At 40.1% G+C, this 24,347-nt stretch overlaps 1 protein-coding gene across 1 annotated transcript; it reads right to left on the minus strand.

Moving 5' to 3' along the window:
* Positions 1 to 1,034: 1,034 nt before the first annotated feature.
* On the minus strand, positions 1,035 to 17,917 carry LOC128744187 (probable cytochrome P450 303a1). Its single transcript, XM_053841013.1, has 3 exons — positions 16,854 to 17,917; positions 16,649 to 16,766; positions 1,035 to 1,349 (listed from the first exon to the last, which is right to left on the minus strand). Exons 1-3 carry the CDS (start codon positions 17,915 to 17,917, stop codon positions 1,035 to 1,037), a joined length of 1,497 nt encoding a protein of 498 aa, XP_053696988.1.
* Between the last annotated feature and the right edge of the window lie 6,430 nt (positions 17,918 to 24,347).

Below are 24,347 nucleotides of genomic sequence, written 5' to 3' on the forward strand. Positions count from 1 at the left end.
ATAATGATCATCAACATCATCATCAACGTAATCATTAATAAAAAAAATGCAAAAAAGGTATCTTATGACTTTAGGAGAGATTGATCAATAATAAAAGAAATCATTTATAATTCCTAAATATTGAAAATCATAACACACAAAAAATAATTTTGTACCAAAAAAAACATCAGTGGAAAAAATCGTAAGAAAGGAATTTTCTGACTTTTGGGAAGATAGATCAATAATAAATAATACATTTATGATACCTAAAAGTCAAAAAACTCGACATACAAAAAAAAATTTTGTTCCATATATAATGATTCGATTATCCGGGTGATTCGATTATCCGGGCTGAAAATAAAAATGATCACCCGGATAATCGAGTCCGGGCTGTAATAGCGGTATAGTTATGACCATTTTCACAATTGTTTTCTTCTATGTCCCGCTTAGGCGCGTCCGGCAGAAATCGAACAAAAATCTGGCAGCGAAAAACTTTTTCTGCCAGACATTCTGCCGGATTTCTGGCCGCCGTCACCCGTGGAAACTAGCAGAAATGACACATTCGATTTGGGCAGAAATTTCGCTTAACGGTTTTTCTGCCGGATTTCTGTTCGATTTCTGCCAGAGGTTTCGAATAAAAACCGGTTTTGTACTGATTCAGCTTTCCCTCCTTTTTGGAGGATAGCAGCAGCGGATTGTAGCAGCAAGAAGCGTGCAATAAACAGGTTAACAATTAAATTAAACCTGCTTTGTCATGTTCCATATTATTCTCTTACCTTTTGCCTGAAACTGCAAAACTGATGAATCAATTTTCTCCTGCCTCAAAGTGTCACATTTGACATAAAAAGAATCGAGCGAAAAATGAAGACTGGTTCTGTTCGATTTCTGCCAGGCACCTGACTTTTTCGTAAGCGGGGTATCATGTCAGTTTTTCAGTCCATATACGTCCATGTTTCATTTAGTTTTTTTGTTTAAATAGACCTTTACTTAATCAACCAAAAGCTCAGTATATTTATTGTATGTATCTAAATTATCAACGCAATACAAATCTGAACTTATCTAGGAACAACCAAGGCTGTATATTGCCGCACGCTTGGTGTTGCTCCATCAAGTGGATCATCTGTAGGAATGGGTTGCCCTTCGGGTACAATGAAATCGAATGATTGGAAGAGCGTGGTAATAAAAAGGAAAAGGTTAGCTTTGCCCATCATTTCACCCATGCATCGATGACGGCCAACTCCAAATGGATGAAATTGTGGTGGTATAACTATTTTGCCATCGCAAAGAAATCTTTCCGGAATGAAGGAATGTGGAGTTTTCCATTCGTCACTTAGCATCATACCACGGAACATTCCAACTAACATGGTATCCTAAAAAAAAGCATAAGAAGTTTAGAATTCATGTATTTAGATTTTCAATTTCTATCTTTTAAACCTCAGACTGTATCTTGGGACCAACTTGACCTCAGGCTATTTAGCGAAGCCAAACCTTTTTTTTAATGAATTAATCTACTTTTAATGTACTGCGACAAGGTTTTAACCGTAGACTATTATTCCAGAAGTTATTTAGAAGAAAAACAAAATCTCGCATGTTCACTTTTGGCATGAATTTCGTGTTGTCTGTACTTCAGGGTCAATTTGATCCCGAAAATCACATTTCCGTTTCTCAGCGAAAACCTAATAGATTTTAATTTAGACTAATTTCATGTTTTTAGTCTTTAGCCTTGAAATGCGGCCACGGCAAATGAGGAGCGTCCAATATAGCTCTAGCCATCCCAAGCTCCTACCTAGCGCCTCCACGTGGCCATACCTGGTAATGCTCTATTGAGTAGCTAAGCTAGGAGGTGCGCTGCTGGGTGGTTCCCGGCTGCCTGGTCTCAAAACCGCGATTTCGGGCAGACGACGGAGCCACACGGCCTAGCTAATAGGTAAGCTTAATAAGTTATTTTAATTATTTTTTTTGTTTTAGCATATGAAGCATCTCCTGCTATATAGTAAAAACTTTGGCCAAAACGAGTCTTAATACTGCACATGGATACCAGAATGAAAAATTAAATTAAGTATTAGAAGCACTTATCGAACCTCAAAGGACGCTACTCTATTCCATACGAAGGACTGCTGGTGAGATTGTTCTATTTTTACCATATGTACCACATTTCATTTTAATATCATATTATTAACAGTATTATTATTGATATCATAAATGTGGAAGGCTGGATGATGGAGTGGATTGCCAACCTGAATCCTTAAGGTCTGAAGCAAATATGGCTCAATTCAAAACAAACAAATCATCACGTGGGTTAAAGTTGGTACAGCGAAATTGATTATTACATGGAAGGATCCTAATGCTGGAAGGCGACTCTTATAACCCCGGACTGCGCACAAGTGCCGCTTCTTGTGGGTCCGCCCAATCCCTTTTGGCCCTTCTGTAACAGCATTAGTGTGAAATTCATTTGATAATCAAATTTGGATCTACTGTAATTCTACCCACATACATTGGCAAGTCCTTGAACTGATGGTGGCTTTCCCCTACTACTACTAGTACTTTAGCCTTGAAATGCGGTCATATATATATATATATATATATATATATATATATATATATATATATATATATATATATATATATATATATATATATTAATATTTTTTGAAACGGTGGTTCTACAATTGATGAAGAGCGGTTTCGGAAAGAAATGAAATTTTTTTGGTGAAGTAGGAGAAAGAGCGGAAAGATGAGGAGGGGGTGGGTGGGTAATGGTAGCTACGCTAGCTACGGAGTCAAAACGACTACTTGTTACTTGTCCCTTCATCAATTGTAGAACCACCGTTTCAAAAAATATTAAGGATTTTATATTGTTTTTTATAATTTTTGAAAGCTAATTTAACGTACTTAATGATAACATTATAAATAGTATATCGAGTGGTGAATGTCCCGTCAGTTAAACCACTCTATAATAAACTCAACAACAACAACAACAACATTATAAATAGCGACTTAAAGAAGAGGATCTTCTGCAGAGGTAGTTGGATAAATAGATAACTAATCTTATATTTTGACATTTGTAATGTTTATATCACAAAATACTTACTTTAGATGGTGCTTTATTTTACAAAAATATTTTGAAATACGAGGTTTACAAAACTATGGGATCTTTTCTACGAGTCGAGTGATGTGAGAACCCAAATTTCGTTGCGTTTTACTTCGGTGTTCTGCAAAACGAGTCACATGCCGCGAAAGGGTTTAAAAACTCCAATGTCATTCGATTCGTCTCGAATAATGCCGAACGAAACGCGAGTGACAGTAAATTAAAATTTGCGTGGCACCTCACTTGCCTCGCAGAATAAGGCCTTATGTGTGGTATTTGACAGGATATGCTCACTATGTGGCGTTAACCTTTAATGCCGTCTACGAGAAAACCTTTTTTTGACTTAAATTTATAGATTCTACCCGTGTATCGACATGATCTGCAATGAATATGGTTTTTGTGATAGATAAAACGACAGTCGTCAGTAGTCATTAAGCCGAGCTCGACCTTAAGCCACTCGTCGCCAATTTCTCAGACATCTCCGCAGTACCTTCCGCTCGAACACGGCAACGGCGCGTATGTCCTTCGTGAGCAGCGGCACAGCTTCAAATCCATAACGAACTACCGTTTTGTAAGGAATTTGTATATTGTCAGCTTTATACGGCGGCGTATACGTTTGCGAAGGATAAGTAGACCCGGATTCCTACTTGAATATGCCGCTGGATCTCCTTATTATCCGCGATCCCAGCAATCCCAAATACACGAAATCATTTACTATTTCTAGTTCTTCGCCGTCATCAGTTACCGACTGTGGAAAACGCGCGTTGGTCTCCTTTGAGCCTCTTCTTTTCATGTATTTAATCTTTGACGCATTTATGCGCAATTCTCCTAGACTTCGATTTTAGCAAAAGTTAGCTAGCTTTCGTGAAAATAGTGCCATTCGTTGCGAAACCCGCTCATGGGATAACCCCCTCATGAGCGACAGCATGCAGGATAAGCCGTTACCTTGTTTAAACCCTCGACGCATTTCGAAAGAACTCGAGAGTGCTCCCAAGATGAGCACAAAACACATCACTCGTTCCAATGTAGGCCTGATCAGTCGCGTCAGTTTGTCCGGAAACCCGCATTCATGCATTATCTGCTATAATTGATCTCGATCAACTCCATCGTATGCTGCTTTGATGTTGAAGATGTGATGCGTGAGCACGTTGTACTCCCGAAATTTCTATAAGATCTGTCGGATGGTGAAAATTTGGTCCGTAGTGGCGCAAGCTCCCTTGAAGCCCACTTGATAATTCCCAAATATGTAAAAGGAGTTGCATGTACCGTCATAGCTCCGGAACGCCTGGGCGGTTCTTCACCAAACTTGGCACACATGTTCCTTAACATAAAAGAATCAGTGTAAGCGGGTTGACAAAAGGAGAATGGTCCCTAACAAGAGGGAGGTCCAAATAAGTAAATGGAGTTGCGTTTCTCTAGCATTTAGACCGATTGCAGATGTAGTCGCTGGATGACAAGAGGGAATTTCTGACGGGGGGAATAAGGAGGCCATTGACAACGGCGAGGTTAAACAATGTAAAATACGCTTTGTCTCGCTTTATAGGGATTACCGAAAACAAGACTGAGTTACAAGTGGGGACGTGGGGGACAACAGGAAGGGGCTGACAAAGAGAATAGTCACATTCAAAAGAAATAAAGGGGGGTTTATTTCTTGCAATATGAGATTGTTTGCTACAATAAAATAAATAATAATAAATAAAGGGACTCCAAGTAAAAGCAAAGCAAATCCTTGGTGCTACAAAACTTGACCTTCTGTTTTTATACGATAGACTTTGCAGCCAGCTGTTAGAGTACAGGTCAATTGCAGGGCCAGTTGCTACGATCCTATTGCCAAAGGTTTAGCCAAATAAATTCTACGATAACGTAAGACGAAAGTGCGATTAGCTCGGCCTGGAAATTTTGTATAATCGGTTATAAACAATTAGTAATCGAATTTACCTTTGGGGCCATCCATATGCCACGTGGACAGCTTAGAGGGGGGGGGGGCGGGGTACGTGAATGTCCACGCTTGTCCACGGATGGGGGGGAGGGGTATAGAAAATGTCCACGTGGACAAGCGACATTTTTTACAATAAATAGAAGAATAGAATTTCATTTGTGCCTTTCATTTAATTAAAATTAGGTCACGACGTGTAGGGTATTGTCGTTATCGTCGGGCCACTGTTATGGTCGGGCCATCACGATTTTACAGTTTTAGTAACTCATGATATCTATGATACAACCACTGTAAAACTTCTTACTGTGATAACTAACTTTTCACAATATTGTGAGTTTTAATCGTGTATTCAAAACACCCGTACTGAATTCGGTGACTAAATCTTACAAAAAAAGTTTTCCAGACGCAGTGAACTTTTCTTCAAGAAATGATTCATGAAATGCAATTATCGAGACAAATTTTGAAAATTTATTAAGTGTGTTGTGCTGCACACGAAGACTACAGAAAAATCCCCTCCAGTAAGGTGTTTGAGAAGGCTAAGGTGAAATATTAGAAAAGTGCTATTTGTAAAGGTCGGGCCACTTGAGTAGTCATGGTTAGGCCACCAATTTTAAGCGCAACAGTGCAATAATCGCTAGAGAATGTCAGTCACGTAAAATGTGATGAAATAAAGCAAAATTAATACGATAAAAACCTAGATCTTTGTTGTTTTTTTTTCATTGTAGTTGTACATTTCGGGAAAGGCGATTGTAGCAATATTGATTTTACAAGATCGCCAAAATTTCGCAAAAATGCAACTAAAAATAGGGTATTTGTACCTATATGAGCCGTTGTTCACGGAATTCATTCTTTTTATGTCTCCATATAGAATTTCAATACGTATGTCTTAGATTTTCTGCGGTGGCCCAACCTGTACAACATGGCCCGACTACGACAACATATTTTGTCTTCACGTAAATGCCTATAACTTTTTTATTTTTCAAGCAAACAGTTCAAAACTTTCCGGAGATATACCTTATTCTTAGACCTTTGCAACGATGTATTTAGATTTCCAAAATTCCTTTTGAAACGAAAGTTATGGGCGAATTCCAAAACGTGGCCCAACCACGACGACACTCCCCTATTGTATTTTGCCTTAAAATCAAATGCAGCTCGCCACGAAAAAGAAAGTCCTTTGGCAACGTATTGGAAAACTAACTCGTCGTCCTAAAATTTCACGAACCACAACGGAGAGGTCTTGTGATGTGTTAAAGTCAGCGACCAAGTTAAGGTACTCTGGTTGAACAGGCGTTGAAGCAGATGAATTTTCAAGCGAAGATCAAGCTGGAACAGGCTTTCCTGGAGTCCATCATTTATTTGCAGTGGACAAGATCAGCATGGATAGAATAACTAGATCTAGATAACATGCCTAGTTTAGCATGCTTTTACGTAAGCTTTTTTCTTAATTTTTTTATATTACAAAATAACGCTATTGAAAACAGAATTGAGCACAGAAATTCACATAAGAAAAAAAAATGTCCACGTGGACAAACAATCGAGGGGGGTGGGGGTTGAGTCGATGTCCACGCTTGTCCACGGAGGGGGAGGGGGGTGTTGGAAATTGGCATTTTTGTGTCCACGTGGTATCTGAATGGCCCCTTTAGCGCTGTTACGTCTGCTACTAGATTAATAACCCCACAGCGTACTTAATTTTCTAATCAATTATATTATCGTTAATATAACGTAAGTCGAAAGTGCGATTAGCTCGGCCTGGAAATTTTGTATAATCGGTTATAAACAATTAGTAATCGAATTTACCTCTAGCGCTAATACGTCTGCTACTAGATTAATAACCCCACAGCGTACTTAATTTTCTAATCAATTATATTACAGTTAATTTCGAAACGAATTCATATTATAGATGCATTCCGTACAGCGTACATAGCGTACAGTAGCAATATATCAATCTAACAGTACGGTCGTGTCGTTCTTGTCATCCAAAAGTCGAAGCCTGGTGATCAGAAGCATTTTCTTTCCCCGCTAAGCCACTTAGAGATCTTCTGGCCAACGAACATTAAACCAAATCGACTTCTCATCGATGGCTGGTTTTTCTCGAACATCACTAACGTACACTCCCTACGCACACTGGTTTAAATGCTCGAAATCGTGAACTTTTTCAATAACTCTTTTAGTAGTGATTTTATTAATGTAGTATATTTGGGCGGCTGGCAACGGGTGAACATTTGCATTCCATAACTTCTGTTTACTAACTCCTATTCCCAGTTCCCACGTCTACGTTGTGCCGGCTGGGGTACGCAAGCTCGGTTGTCGTACGCTAACAGGAAAGGGGGCACAGTGGCTCCCGCCCACATTAAGATGGACCTTAGGTTAACAGTCTACTGTACCAGAACACAAAAAATTGAAAGTTGAAAAAGATGAAAATGAAAGAAGAAATCTCTCTGGATTATTGGCAACGACCTTTAGCATGAAAACACGGACACGAATCGGAACATGGAATATACTGACCCTTGCCCAGCAGGGCAGGCTGGCTCAACTTGCAGGGAAGCTGTCCGCCTGAAGCTTGAAATCCTTGGGCTGAGCAAGGTCCGCTAGACGGGTACTGGCGAACGCAACTCTGCTACTCTGGCATACGAGGTAAAAATGCTACTCGAGAAAGAGGAGTTGGATTCCTACTGAGCCCAGGGCCACATGCGGCCCTGATGAAGTGGGAACCGATAAATGAGCGAATAATCGTTGCCAGATTCAGCACACGGGTCCAAATCCACTCGGGCGACTTCAACGTGAAGATTGGCTTTAACAACGCGGACTTTTAACGCGTCATGGGACGCCATGGCCTAGGAGAGATGAGCGAAAACGGGGAGCTGTTTACAGAATTCTATGGTAATAACAACATGGTCATTGGTGGATCGCTCTTCCCCATAGACCAGTACATAAAGTCACGTGGGTTTTCCGCGACGGCCGAACAGAAAACCAAATCGACCACTTCTTCTTCTTCTTCTTCAGCAGCATAGAGCCGGGGTGGCTCGTGCTGTTTCAAGCACTCGTCTCCATTCAACTCGGTCTTGGGCCACTCGTCGCCAATTTCCTAGTCGTCTCAGAAGTCGCAAATCGCTTTCGACCTGGTCGAGCCATCGTGCATGTTGGGCCCCCCTGTTCCTGGTGCCGGTGGGGTTGTTGAAGAGGACCGTTTTCGTCGCACTGTCGTCCGGCATCCTTACGACGTGTCCGGCCCACCGTAGCCTGCTAACTTTCGCTAGATGTACGATGGGAGTCTCCCCAAGCAGTGCCTGTAGCTCGTGATTCATACGCCTCCGCCACTCTCCGCTTTCAGTTTGTACTCCGCCAAATATCGTCCGCAGCACTTTCCGCTCAAACACGGCAAGGGCGCGTATGTCCTCCGTAAGCAGCGTCACGGCTTCAAGTCCATAAAGAACTACCGGTCTAATAATGGTTTTGTACATTGTTAGCTTCGTGCGGCGGCGTATGCTTCCTGATCGTAGCGTTTTACGAAGGGCAAAGTAGGCCCGATTTCCCGCTTGGATGCGCCGCTGGATCTCCTTACTAGTGTTGTTGTCCGCGGTCACCAGCGATCCCAAATACACGAACTCTTCTACCACTTCTAGTTCGTCGCCGTCAACGGTTACCGTCCGTGGGAGGCGCGCATTTGTTTCCTTTGAGCCTCTTCCTTTCATGTATTTGGTCTTCGACGCATTTATTTTTAGCCCAATTCTCCTAGACTCCGCTTTCAGTCTGGCGTAGATTGCCTCCGCCGTCGCAAAGTTCCTGGCTATGATATCGAAGTCATCTGCAAAGCCTAGAAGTTGGCTACTCTTGGTAAAAATCGTGCCTCTCGTTTCAATGCCCGCTCGTCGGATTACCCCCTCAAGAGCGATGTTGAACAGCATGCAGGATAGACCGTCACCTTGTCTCAACCCTGGTCGCGTCTCGAAGGGACTCGAGAGTGTCCCAGAGATGCGTACGAAACACATCACTCGATCCAATGTAGCTCTGATCAGTCGCGTCAGTTTGTCCGGAAAACCGTATTCGTGCATTATCTGCCATAGCTTGTCTCGATCGACTGTATCGTATGCTGCTTTGAAATCGATAAAGATGTGATGCGTGGGCACGTTGTACTCCCGACATTTCTGCAAGATCTGTCGGATAGTAAACATTTGGTCCGTAATTGCGCGAGCCCCCATGAAACCCGCCTGATAATTCCCTACGAAACCTTGTGCTATCGGTGACAGCCGGCGTAACAGGATCTGGGAGAGTACCTTGTAGGCGGCGTTTACCAGCGTAATACCACGATAGTTGCAGCAGTCTAGCCGATCACCCTTTTTGTAGATGGGACAAACCACTCCTTCCATCCATTCCTCCGGTAGCTTTTCCTCCTCCCAAATGCTCGAAATAACCCAGTGTAGAGCCTTTGCTAGCGTTTCCCCGCCATGTTTATAAAGCTCTGCCGGTAGGCGGTCCTTCTCAGCGGCTTTATTGGTCTTCAGCAACCTGATTTCTCGTTTGACTTCTTGGAGATCAGGTGCTAGGACATCACTATCTTCCATGGGCGCTCCTAGGTTAATTTCCGTTCCGCCTCCTTCTGCGACTTCGCCATTGAGGTGTTCATCGAAGAACTGCTTCCACCTGTCGACTACCTCGCGCTCGTTTGTAATTAGATTCCCTCCCTCGTCCCTACACATGTCAGGTTTCGGTGTGTAGCCCTTCCGAGTTTGGTTCACCTTCCATAAAACTTGCGCGTGTCATTAGCTCGGAATAGTTGTTCTAATTCTTCACGATCTCTGTCCTCCTTTTGGCGCTTTTTTCTCCTCAGGATCGTGGTCAACTGGTTCCTAGCTCGTCGGTACTTGGCCAGGTTCTCTCTAGTGGCAATACTTAGATAATTTTTCCAAGCGTTTTTTTTCTCCTCCACCGCTTGTTGGCATTCCCCATCAAACCAATCATTTTGTGTACTCCGAGGCTCAATACCTAGTGCCGCGGTAGCGGCCTCTCCGATGGCCGAGCGTATTCTGCCCCAACCGTCTTCGAGGTTTGAAGCACCTAACTCCTCGGAAGAAGGCAGTGCCTCATTCAGTACTCGCGCGTAGTTCTCGGCAGCTTGTGGGTTATCTAGCTGCCTGATGTTCAGCCGAGGAGGGCGGCTTTGACGTGTCCGGTATACGGTGGACAGCTTTGAGCGCACATGTACTGCTACTAGGTAATGGTCAGAATCAATATCCGCACCCCGACGGGAGCGTACGTTTGTGATGAACCGGCCCTCTATGAGAACGTGGTCAATTTGGTTCATTGTACGTTGGTCAGGTGATCTCCAGGTGGCTTTGTGGATATACTTGCGCGGGAAAAAGGTACTTCGGATCACCAGGCCTCGGGAAGCTGCGAAGTTTATACATCGTTGGCCGTTATCGTTTGTGTCGGTGTGCAGGCTATGGGGTCCTACCACCGGTCTATACATTTCTTCCCTACCGACCTGGGCGTTCATATCCCCGATGACGATCTTGATGTCCCGTGACGAGCAGCTGTCGTACGTTGCCTCCAGCCTCGCGTAGAACGCTTCTTTCTCATCGTCGGGTCTACCTTCGTGCGGGCAGTGCACGTTAATGATGCTATAATTGAAGAAACGGCCCTTTATCCTCAATACACACATTCTCTCGTTGACCGCCTTCCAATCTATCACGCGATCCTGCATTTCGCCCAGCACTACAAAGCCCGTTCCCAGTTCGTTGGTAGCGCCACCGCTCTGGTAAAACTGGGCCTTTCCGCCACGGATCTTCCATACCTTCTCTCCTTTGCGACAGATTTCCTGCAGAGCTACGATGCCGAGTTTGCGGGGTTCCAGCTGTTCAATCAGCACCCGCTCGCAACCTGCGAAATTTAGCGATCTGCAGTTCCAAGTCCCGAGTCTCCATTCGTCGTCCTTATTTCGTCGCCTAGGTCGATGCCGAATATTCCGCTCCGAATATGCTTGAATGTTGTTAGTTAAGTTTAGTTTAGGTGTGTAGCCGTACTGGGGCAACACTACCGAGTCTCGCGATGGGGCTGCTATCTCATAGTGCCGAGACGCACTATACCTCCTTCCCGGTTAGTATACGACCTTAGTTTCCACCGGGGTTGGTTACCCGATCTCCGCTAAGGTTGCTCGTATTCCGGCTGGTACCACGAGGAGGTCGGGATCGGAGTTGCTGGATAAGAGGCTAACCACCACTATGGGGTCTATATTCCGCATTTATTTCGTCAACCGATGTAGACTAGTATAATGCATATACAGTTTCTTATATAGAAGTCTTATAATTAGATGGTGATTAAAAAGTGTTCTTATTCCTTTGTTTCGTTATCTACGCGTTATGATTACGTATTGAATTAAAGTGATGTTTAAGTCTATGCCGAGACATTGTAAAGTCAATGGTTTCGCAGTATTGATTGTACGCTGCCATCATACGATTTAGTGGACCGAATTTTGCATAATTAGTACGATAATGGCTTATGGCAAATAAATTTCGATTACGAAGTTGCCGGGTAGGTGTATAAAAGTTCAGTTTTGATAAAAGTGTTGCTGAGTCAATACGGTGCGAAACGATATCGTTTACAAATGAGACCATTGCATAAATACGACGCTCTTTTAATGATTGTATATTTATAAGCATGCAGCGTGCTTCGTATGATGGAAGAGGAAATGCTGTCCAACCTAATTTACGAAGAGCATATAAGAGAAATTGTTTTTGTACTGATTCTATTCTTTCTTCGTGCGTGATTGAAAAAGGAGACCATACAATACTGCAGTATTCCAGTATTGACCTCACATAAGCAATATATAGTGTTTTGATGGTGTATGGATCTGAAAAATTATAGCTAAAGCGTTTAATAAAACCTAGCATGTTGTTTGCTCTGTGTATTATTGTGTTATAATGGTCGATGAAAGTTAGTTTGGAGTCTAAGATAATTCCTAAATCCCTAACTTTTTCACATTTTTCTACTATTTGATTTCCTAATATGATTGATATTTCCGGTGTAATTCTTTTTCTGCTAAATGATATAAGGTTGCACTTTTTTACATTAAGTTCTAATAAGCTTTTTTTACACCATATGTAGAATATGTGTATTTCGTTCTGGAATACATTGATGTCTTCTTCATTTCTTATTTCCAAAAAGAGCTTCATATCGTCGGCATATATTAGCACTTTAAGTTCCTTGAGAATGAAGGAAATGTCGTTTACATACAAGATAAAAAGAAGAGGTCCCAAATGAGAGCCTTGAGGAACACCAGAAGTGACTTGAATTGGATTCGAGGTCTTTCCGTTAAATTTAATTATTTGTTGGCGATTAGTTAAATACGATTCAAGCCATTTCAGGAGCCCTGGCTCAATTCCAATTTTTTGCAATTTGAAAAGCAGCATTGGTATGTCAATGCGATCAAATGCCTTGCTAAAGTCCGTATAGAGTGCTTCTACATGGTTTCCATTATCCATTGCATTCAGTGAGTGGTCTATGAATTCCAGTAAATTTGTCGTAGTCGAACGTCCTTTGAAGAAACCGTGTTGCATTTCTGTAATTCTGTTTTTAATTTGAAGGAATAGTTTTTCATTGATAATAGCTTCAAAAAGTTTTGGAATGCAAGAGATAATGGCAATACCACGATAATTACGTACGTCAGATTTCCGGCCCGATTTAAAGATGGGCACCAGAAATGAGCTTTTCCATATTTTTGGAAAGATTCCGGATTTTAGTGATAAGTTAAAAAGCCAAAACAGAGGAGCAGTGAACTCTATTGCAAGATTTTTTATGAATACTGGAGGGATTCCGTCAGGCCCAGGACCTTTTGAGGCATCCACATTTTTCAAAGCCTGCAAAATATCCTGAGCCTGAAGTTGGTTAACGCCAATATCCATTGAAGAATCCGGAAAAAATGCAAAATAGTCGCGATCGCGATCTTCTTCAGAAAATGTTGTATAGATTTCTTGAAAAAATTTTGCAAAAAGCTTACAAATATTTTCCGAGCTATCCCCAACATTTTCATCAAGATGCATTATGGATGGAAAATTGTCAAATTTTAGTTTAGTTTTCACGTAATTAAAGAAGTTTTTAGGACTGGACTTTATTTCAAGTTCAATTTTTGAATTGTACTCTTCAAACGCATTGCTGATTGCAAAATTTAGCTGGTTGCATACGTCCAAATATCTTGCTAAATTTTCAGTACTGGCATGTTTTTTATAATTTTTATGGGCCTTTTGTTTGCGATTTTTCAAGTTCTTAATCTTACTGTTATACCAGACTGGACTTTTTGTATTTTTGTGACGTCTTCTTTTCTTTAACGGTATGTTCTGTATCATTACTTCTAATAAAATTTTATAGAATGTGTCTACAGCAACTTCGACATTTTCTTCATTCTTGAGAATAAGTTGCCAATTAACACAGTTTAATCTACGTCTAATGTTTTCATAGTTTGCCTTTTCGTATTCAAAAACTTCTTCGAACTCGCAATCGTTGGGTCTATGGTATTTGTGTATAAATAAAGAATATTCAATTGCTGTGTGAAACGCCTCATTTTTCCATAGTGGATTTAATGATTCAGTCACACAGAAGTCTTCATAAATGTTCGTAAGCAAAAAATCTAGATAGCAATTTTGTTGGTTTTTAATATGGTTAATTTGGTTCAGCCCCAAATTGGCAGTTTTGTCGAAAATAAACTGCAGTGTTTCATTCTCCCCAACGATTGGGAGTAAGATGCATTCATTTTCAGAGTCTGGAATGAAGTCAGCATGGCGTTGATTGAAGTCTCCATAAATGTGAACTTTAACCTCGGGAGGCAGTTGTGATAGAATGTGTTCGGCAATTTGGAAAAATGCTTCGTAAGTTGTTTTATGAGCTTGGTCTGGAGGAAAATACACCGAGGCGAATACATGTGTTTCTCCTGCTAAATGTGATTTTACCCAGACATGCTCGAATTCTTTAAATTTTGTTGTCGTTATAATTTCGGAATTGAAATTAGACGACAAAGCTATGAGGACTCCGCCACCCGACTTCTTTTGAGACTCAAGAAAATTTCTGTCGTCTCTGAATACGTTAAAGGCACTTCCAAAAATTTCTTCACTTTTTACGCTTTCATTCCAGCTTGTCTCAGTTGCCAGAATAACAGAAAAGGATGAGCTATGTAAATTTTTATAAATTTCCTTCATTTTGGCTGGACTTTTCAGGCGATTGAAATTTTGACAATAAATCAATATTTCAGTCACATTCTGTTTTAGTGAAGAAATTGACGGAAGAGGGTCGGTTGAAGAAATACTTAAATTAGTTACCTCTTTCTCATCGAAAGGAGTCGTTACTTCCGAAAATTCTGGTTGGTGCTTCGGACCGGATGGCTAAATTTACCGGCGCTTTCCCTCGCACGTTGCAGGTACTGGATTCTCTGATTGTTGAGATGCCGTCGATAACCTTCCAAGTCGTCAGATGCTGCCTGTTTCGGTACACCAAATTCCTCATGTACCTCGAAAAAGATTTTCTGCAGGTCCTGCGCAGAGACCGGTAGTCCTTCTGAAGCCAAATTCACTTTTATGCTGGTGTTCGTCATACCTTCGTAGCAAAACGTCGGTTCCTTGTCGTGCATGTATGCCAGGTAAAGACGAATGAGATACATAATTTTCGGATCTCGCAGTCGCGCTTTCAGGAAACGTCCGTCTCCGCCAGCTGATTGCTGCGTTAAGCTGACGATAGGTGGACGCATCGGGTCGGGTGTCCAGGTAGATGTTGAGTGCGATGATGACGTTGACGGTGTTGACGCAGTGCTATTTCCCGCTGGTGGTGATTCAATTCTATTGTGTTTTGTCTGGTGGCCCGTGTGGTAGGGGTTTAGAATTTCACCCTTTTGGAAGTCAATAAACTTTGGCACTGAAAGTCCTGCAATTGGGTGGTCCGTATTTGATGGTGGACCAGCAAATTGTACTTTCGCTGTGGCCAGTAGCTGTTTGTCCGAAGCATTCGTACGGGTTTGGTTACCGATTCTATGATTGCTATTTATATTGTTCTTAGTTTTGATGCGCTGTTGTTTACTGCGTTTTCTGCTACGTCTGGCTTTTTCCGCAGCTCTTTCCTGAAGCCTACGAGTCCGTTGTTTGGCGTCATACATCGACCAGTTCTGCATCCAGCGCCATTTATTGCCCAAAAATCGCCATCCTGGAGATGAATGGTCAGTCTTAGGTTGTAGATTTTCATTATTTGCTGATGAAGCTTCTGCTAATTCTTCCTGTAATGTCTTCTGTGGCGGCGAAACAGCTGTTGCATTCGTTTCAACAGCAGACACAGCTGTTGAGACCAATTTTACCTCGTCCAGAATTTCGCGAAGGGTTGACTCGCAATTATATTGAGGTAATGATGTGTCGGCTCTTTCCATCGATAGAGCCATGTCGGTTGTCAGGCTTGATAACCGTTCGTCCAAATATTCTTTTATTTTTTGTGACATCATTGAGTTTGCTTCGTTGATGCCAGTTATGGTCGTGTGCGCTTGTGAGTCACACGACTGAATGTGCTGACTGACCGCGTTGCACATTTTGTTGTTATTTGTGTTTATTGCTGCCAATGTTACTTTAACGTCGCTGAGCAGTTGTTCGATGCTATCGAAAAGTTCCGATACCAGGCAGAATTTCTTTAAGTCAGCAGCAACACGATGGTTAGCGTCGGTCTGTGAGGTAATGGCCTCTATGAGCTGCTCCTGTTGATGAAGCAGCTTCCTCACGTCGGCCTCCTTCCGTAGTATTTCCTGGCAATCGGCGCACATAGGCACCATGAAAGCCGTGATAAAATGCTCACGCTGCCGCTGCACTCCGATGCATGCTGCATGATATTGTTTGTTACAATATTCGCACTTCCATAGGAAGCGGTCGTCACTGATACCACACGATTTAACTCCGCACGGCATGATTGATGATAAAAACGCGCGATTAAAACTATGTTATTGGTAAAAACGCTTACGCGACGGTTTAAGCGGTAAAATAAATATAATTTAAAATTATGAAGAGCGCGCGCAGCAGCGATTCGAAAACGCGTGCGTCCGGTGTGACTGCCACTTGGCGAAAAAAGCCGTTTACCAAGCCCGACCACATCTGCATCAGCCGAAAATGGCGAAAGAGCCTTCATGTACGCAACAAACGCAGCACTGATATCGCATCCGACCATCATCTTATGATCGCTGAAATACGTTTGCGCGTTATATATATAAGGGCTACGTAATCGTAAAAAAATATGAAAAATTAGTTTTAAAAATATATATTAATGAATATTATTTTAGTTCACACTTAATAGTTCGGTAAAATTTTACCAAAGGTTCTGAAATCCACTTTACGAATAAAATAATGCCAAAATTGTTACCTGGGGATTCAATAGGATCTTTGCACTAGTCCCATAATTTTTCTATAAACTAATAACCGGCTGCGTAGTCTGTCCATAAAGAAGGGTCTAGTTCTTAAGAACTTTTATACCCATAACTTTGCCCTTCACACCTTATCCATTTCTGTTTGAATACTATCAATACCTTTGTTTCATTACTTTCCTTTACCGTCCCTTCAGTCAATAGTTAAAATTACCGTTAACCACAATAGCACAATTGTATTAATTTGACATACAACAAGTTAATATAGACTTACTTTTGGAATGTCGTAACCACATAATTGTGTGTCTCGCAGTGCTCGATGAGGAATACCAAAAGTATTGGACATGAACATACGCAGAGATTCTAGGACAACCGCTTCACTATACGGCATACTAAAAATAAAGTAAGAATTATTGATATAGAATATATTTTTTTGCAGTTTTAATAATGACTTTACAAATATTGAGGTTTTGTCTTACTTGGCTCTGTCCTCCAGCGTAGGTAGGCGATCTCGACCTACTATTTCGTCTATTTCAGCTTGTACTTTTTTTTGAGTTTCAGGCTGTCTGATGAGATAAAGAAACGCGAATCCGAGAGTCTTTGTAGTAGTTTCAGAGCCTGCGATGAACATATCCAGACAAACAGCCAAGAGTTGTTCTTGTGAAAAGCTCTCCGGTATTCTTGAGTTTGATTGGAGAATTTTCAAATACACATCCATCAAATCTCTCGGCTCATCATTGATGTTAAAAGTCTTTTTGTGGTTTTCCACTTCTTTACCGATAAACTTGTGCATTTGATTATGAATATCAACAAACTGATTATACCCAGATAATCTAGGAGCCAAAAACCTCATAAAAGGAAAATGGCTGAAAAGCGCTCCCATCATGTCAATATTAGCAAATAAATCGTGTAAGAGAGATTGCAAATATTTGAGATCTTTGTTATCTTTTGAATATCTAATTCCAGCCATCATTAACCAAAGCGTATTCAAAATATACACTGAGAAAACACTTTGCATTGCTACCATGGCACTGCCATTTCCGGCATTTATTATGGTACGCAAGTCCTGACACATGTTTGCTGCTTCATTGCCAATTATTTCTGCCATTCCTTTCCGGGCAAAGCCAAACTCTTTCAAATGCCTTACGATGAAACGACGTTGCTCTTGCCAAAAATCTTCATCAGTTAACAGAACACCCCGCCGCAAACCCCATGTTCGGGTTTCATAGAAAAGCCCTGTTGGTCGTCCGTCTAAATCCTCGTTATTCATCATCTCGCGCAATGACTCTCCAGAAATGGCCATAACAATCTTATCTTTACCAACTTTGAAGCCGATTGCTCCATTGTTTTTATACCTTGAGGCTATCACATTGATTGCTCTGCATAACATGCCAGTTTTATGGCGGCCATTCATTATTTCTAATGCACAACCAATGATTGGATACCATTTCGGACCGGGCGGGAAATTTTTTGGTTTACAGCAGTCAAGGGCCAAAAATATCAAAAATAGTGCTATGAAGACTGCGGAATAATACCAAAACATCGATTTTGGATTATGGTACGCCGAATCTGTAAAATAAAACGTATATATTATGATCAACACTGTTGGCAATAAGAATAATATCAACAATATCCAAACACCTGGATTTTCTTCTCCACTTTTTGCTCCCCGCTCAAGCGTATACAAACGGGCCCCAACTAATGTCATTCTCGATAGGGACGCAACCGTAACTTACTCCATAAGCGATATGGGCTATATGCCTCACATTAGCTGCTATTTTAATTATTTGTTGCTTATGGCGGAAGCCAGCGGAGGCTAAGCCTCCTAGGAGAACATTTAACCCTTCAAGAAAAATCAACTTATTTTTTAAAACTTAAAAAATATTTCTTACTATAGTTAGAAAACTATGGGTCATAAAAACTTGAGAGTAATTTTTAATTAATTACATCTAATTTTAATATGTCGATAGAATAAAACGGTCGAAAATTTTCCGAGGGCTTTATCCCCTCTAGAAATGATCGCTAGTTCCGCCAATGATTTTAGTACAAACAACACCCGCTATATATTGGGAAAAAATTGATTGCAATGAAGAAAAATGGATTTGACTTGGGTCATTCGTGACTTCTGTGGGGTTGGGATTTGAATCCAGCCCGTTAATTTGCTAAAACAGCCTGATTTTCAAACACTAATCCCTAAGTTACTGAATAATAATAATAATAATAATAATTTATTAATGTAACGTTTAATCACACCGTTGGCTGGAGTGATTGAAACTTGCGTATTGAAGTCCGTAAATCTAACTTCCAAACACCTACATTATTGATGACCTGTTTACAACTATTTGGAACACAACCAATTTCTCAAATTTTCCTATAGGTAGAAATTGCAGGCCATTTTTTACAAGGGTTCTTTGTAAGCCATTTTTATTAGAAATCGAATCATTTTATATTTTAGTTTTGAAGTGATCCCAAAAATGTTCAATGAGATTCAAGTCCGGACTTTATGCTGCTGTTTTGATACCTCTAGGACAATTATACAATATTCACCACTTACAAATATCGGCAGTATTCTTAGAACCATCATCTAAGTACAATTTGAATATACCACACAATTCCAATAAATATCCTACTCCTACCACCACGCTTATGGGGTGCATTCTGTACTATTTTTGCTTACTATCTGCATACTAGTAAACTGCATACATTGAACGGTAGGTAACAAACCCTAAGCTTTGGCTTCGTGGTTTGTACTATAGAACAGATCTTTCTCTTGTGACAATTGTTAGACATACCGCACATTATCCTCATCAGTGACCCGTTTGAGTTTAACCCACAAACCATTATGCAATACCATGCAATGGAGTGGCATGAAAGAGTATGTTTCTCAAAAACAAGTTTTGCAACTGAAATTGCGCGCCAGGTGCCTTCACTACTATTGCCTGTAGCATGAATCGAGCTTGAATGCAGCAATAAACGGTTAAATAAAGAAAGGGTGCATCGTGCATATGCGCAATATTCCTTCACGTGTATAAGAAGTTTAGTACAAAAAATCATTTGGTCAAAGTGGAGTGTATTTATATTTATGTATGAATGCATGTACGTATGCATGTATGAATGTAAGTATGTATGCATGTATGTATGTATGTATGTATTGATGACATTGTTCTATTGTTGTATATTTTAAATAAATTTTACTGTATGTATGTATGAATTTATGGCTGTGCATCTGGCTTTGTTTATGTATGTATGTATTGTTTCATATGTATGTATGAATATATATAAATATGCGCGTGTTAACGGGAAATTAGCAGTCATTAACTTTTCGTCGGAGAGCCCAATTTCGGAAGCAGTTTTTGGGCCCAAAAGCTGGGTTCTGTTTATAAAAATGTATTCACTGCATTCTTCTAGCCAATCTGAACACAGCGAATATATTTTCATGAACAGAATTTTTGTTTCAAACAAAAAAACTGCTTTTGGAATCAGCAGAATCAATGACGACTAATTTCACCTTAGCGTTAAATAAAAGTGGTTCAGTGATTCAAAATTTCCTACTCTCTTAGAAAGACAAAGTTACAACTTATTGTTCGTCCATTCACACATATTAGCGTAACTATTTTGAATTTGAAAGTATTTACATTTTTATTTTAGTTTTCGCATAAAGTAAAAAAGTTTTTCAAACCAGAAAACTGAATCAAATCCTGCTCTTCAGTTAAAATAGTTACAAACTGATTTTTCCACCGGCCTTATTTTTAAATTCAGTGTATCAGTTTTTTGTTCAGCAGAAAAATGATAGTCTCGAACATATTTAGTACCTTCAATTTTCTCTCCTTACTCTAATTGTGGGCGTCATTCCGGGCTATATGCACTGTATAGTTTGACGGTTTGATTCAATACAAACTATATTACTTTAAACCAAAAGCAATCATCTTAGTAAACATTCTAACCGTCCAAGATTGTCATTCTTAGAGGATTTGTTAACACCCAAAAACATGCTAGCAGCAACAATCATTGTTTACATCTAATTAAATTTGTTGCATGCCACATTAGATCCAATAAAACTAAATAATGGGCGCAGTGGGTCAAGGTTCCAACAGAAAAAAAATTGATTTAAACTGCAATACAACGTGATTAATAGTAAGGTTTGAAATAAGTTGCGAATGTCAAATACTCAGATACACTCAATAATATATTGAATATGAATTGCAAACAAAAAGAAAGATTGTGTGATTAGTTCTTACCCAAGTATATTTTGAAAAGTAATAACAGCTTTTCGTAACAAATAGATACGAAACGCGTTCCCAAATCACTTCTTTTAATAAATTTTTGCCTATGATTTTCCATATATTAAATGTCAATGATTAGTTCTTGCATTTGACATTACGATAAACAAATTGTTCTTGAAGCAAATGTGTTGGGAGGCGTAAAATGTATATTAATTGAAATGCACCTGTAATAATACGTTTCTAGATACCAAAAAAACAGACCTAGTTAAGATTTTACTCTCAATGCACATTAATAGTAAACACCAGCTACGAATTTTATTCTTGATGATTCTCTGATGATTTGGAAACGGCAGTACTAGCTTTCACTTGTTCAATCACCATGCTTTTTTCTTCACTGCAGTTTTGCGTAACTTACTTCTCGCGCACCGGTAGGTTAGGCAGCGTTATGCACACGTATCAACAATTTTCTAATATAGACTAAACCAAGTCGATAGTCCGTTACGTTTAATATAAGGTTTTCCCCACTTTTAATGCAGTACACATGATCTTAAGCACATGCACGGGCATGTTCTTTACGGCAATCGTTCGATTGGCGCGCCGAAGAATTGCGGTTGGTGTGATGGATTTACGAAGTAATAAAACTCATATGTTGCTATGCCGGTATCCTTTTTTTTTCACCATTATTAATGAGTATATTCTTTTCTCCCAGATCTGAAAGTACTCGCTTTGTTTAACGGTTACAATCCTTTGTTTATGCTACAAACGAAAAAAGTTTAACAAAAAACCGGAAAATCGGGAATTTTTACGGAAATTGCTTTTGAATTAGGTTAATCAGCAAATATCAGGAAATTTCAAATTGTATAAAAGAAGTTTTAGTCGCTTGACAAGTTGAATTAGAACAAAAGTAAAGAATAAATTTGACCGGATACGCTTAGCATCATATTAGTAACTTTGGACATTCAATGAAGTAACTGTGTTAATCTAAAAAATATAAAAGAATTGTAATTGATTAAACTATCGAATTTAGCACCTCAAAAACTTCCCGAGTAAATTTTGATGATTATAGCAAACAAATAACAAAAAAATATCTCAATTAGAATGAAATAGCAGAATTAGTTATATTTTTGATCAGACAAAATAACGAGACTATCAGAAATATAACAAGTTTTGATCTTATATCAAAACTTGTTATAATATTTTTATAGAGCAATTCCAGCTCGTTCCAGCTTGCAAACAATTTGTCTCGTGTTACCTCGTGTAACTATGAAAGCATCTCAGGTAACCAATAAGCATCACCAATGCTTTTGAAAGTCAAGCCAATAAGCATTTAAGTCGCCTTAAATTCACCACCAGAATTCACCATAGAAAAAATGTCTGCCCCCTAAAAGTCCCACATGCCAAATTTGGTTCCATTTGGGGGCCGTGCACTAATTACGTAAGGTATAATGCGGGAGGGGGGGTTACGCAAAATCTTACAAAACCTTATTTGGGGGGGAGGGGGGCTTAATCATTTCTTACGTAAGATTTTCATACACGAAAAAATTATGATAAATTCAAATTTTTTAATAGTAACTCATGTTACTTGTTACAATTTTTTTTAATTGATAAGTTAAGTTGTGAAGTGTCAAAATCCTTCATGCTACAAGGCAATGCGTAGCTACCAGCTGAGTATTTTGGCCTTGCCCACTCAGGGAGACAGCAGGCGGCCTACTTGTTCCAGAGCCATCTGATGTTATCGTTTTATGCTATTATTCTAACATATTTGGTTGCAATTGCCTATCCCAATCCCGCAAGGCAGCCGTAAAATCCCTCATGATATCACTAGAAACATTTTTGTTTAAAAGTAGCTAATGTATAGCTCTATCAATGAAACAAGCGCTTGATAAGCTACTATACAATAAAAATGTTTCCAAAGATCTTGCCTGCCGCGTGTGACCAGAGTGGGTTCAGTATTTTGCTTAAAGGCAAACCGTGGAATTTTGTGAACGCTAGTGAGTTTCTGAGCATATACCAACATCTATTGCCAACCTCAATGCTAAAATACGTTCGGTTCGTGAATGGGCTATGAAGGGATTTACAACAGATAATAGATTTTGTTTGTTTTGAAGTAGGACTACTTCTTTGATTTCTATATTGGGGTGCACTTTAGAAAAACGAAAAGGGAACATGTAACGAAAAGTGGTTATGGTTTGCACGCTTATAACTCAGTCATCCGTCAACAGATTCTAGAGATATTGGTATCAATCGATTGGAAATTTTTCAAAAAATCCATAACAATACAATAGATTCCATGTTTTACAAACAAACGTTTAATAATTGAGAAAATTTTAGACGGATATTCATTATTTCATTATTTTCATGTTTTTGCTTTCCCACGCCAATGCTTCCCTAGCACAGATGACAGAAATATATACGAAATGAGCTATGGGTTAAGCAGACGTTTGATTGTATTTAATTTACGCTCTATAGAATCCGCTCGAAAATTATTGAGCTTCAGCGGTTGGCGGTTGCTGCTTGCTCGGAATAAGGCATCGAAGACATTCAAATTCACCAAGCAAGACGCCAACAAACCGAAGAAGCCACCGACTCGTCCGCGAACGATATGGTTTTTGCTGCTATCAATACCCAGTAAAATCAATGGATCCTCGCTGCAAGCCGTTAGAAGTAAATCGCCGCTAGCCACAATTGTGACGTTCCAAGGTTGGACACATTCGTGAAAAAGGTTTTGAAATTAACTGTCGAAAAGCTGGTCCAAACAAAAAGAACAGGCGATTCCGATTCGTTCAAGGTTGATAAAACGAACGAAAACAATTTATCTTTGCTAACTGCTGCAAAGGCGGCTCCGATTAAAGCTGTACTAGTAAATATGCGATGGTGCCCCCGAACAAAAATCTACTAAGCCAATGAAAACCGTAGCAAAGGCACCGAAAGCCCCAGAGTCAAAGGAAATCGTTCCAGCGGAGAAGGTGCCCAAAAAAAACTGCTGCCTAGATGTAAATTTCGTTGATTTGCATTACTAATATCTGGTAGAAAACAGTCAGTTCTTTTAAGAACTACTGAATAAAAGTATACGAAGCAGTAAAATTGATTTTTCTCACATTTTAAAGTGATGTTGGCAGTTTAGTATGAGCGTTCGATGTACGAGCCCGTCAGAAATTACATGTTTAAACTGTATTAAGACAAACCTTCCGAAGAATATTTCTGTCTTCTTTTTCCTATCGCGCTTTGCGGCCTTTCCGCTGATTTTCGGCGGCATGAAGACGATGTCGATGCTTCATATTAGGTTGCTCTGCAGAAACTGGTAGCTCTTCATTAAGGAAGCACCGGACACCGGTTTTGTTCAAACAATGTACGGTTTCGTTGTACGTTGTACCGCCTTTCTTTCGTGTCTATGATTCTCTGCTCTACGTTGATCCGCCTTTGTTATAACTTGGTGCCGTTTGCTCTGGTATATAATCAGAAGTAAGCCGGCGAACGGCATCATTTTCGCATTGACATCGGTACGGTACAGAGCAGACAGCAGAGAGTTGCGATTATATCTCCCTCACTGGACTCGGCAAACTGGCAAAACGCAGCGCAGCGGCAGCAGCAGCAGCCGATCATTGTTTGGTGTAGAGTGCGCAGAACGCGTTGGTACCGGAGCATCGATCTATTATCTGCTATATTAGAATATTTGGTTGCGGGAACGGAAGAGCTTGAATTAATGGAAAATGCTCTGTCCGGTAACCATTGTCACCATTGCCCTGGGAG

Source organism: Sabethes cyaneus, chromosome 3 (assembly GCF_943734655.1).
Source record: "Sabethes cyaneus chromosome 3, idSabCyanKW18_F2, whole genome shotgun sequence".
Lineage (NCBI taxonomy): Eukaryota > Metazoa > Arthropoda > Insecta > Diptera > Culicidae > Sabethes > Sabethes cyaneus.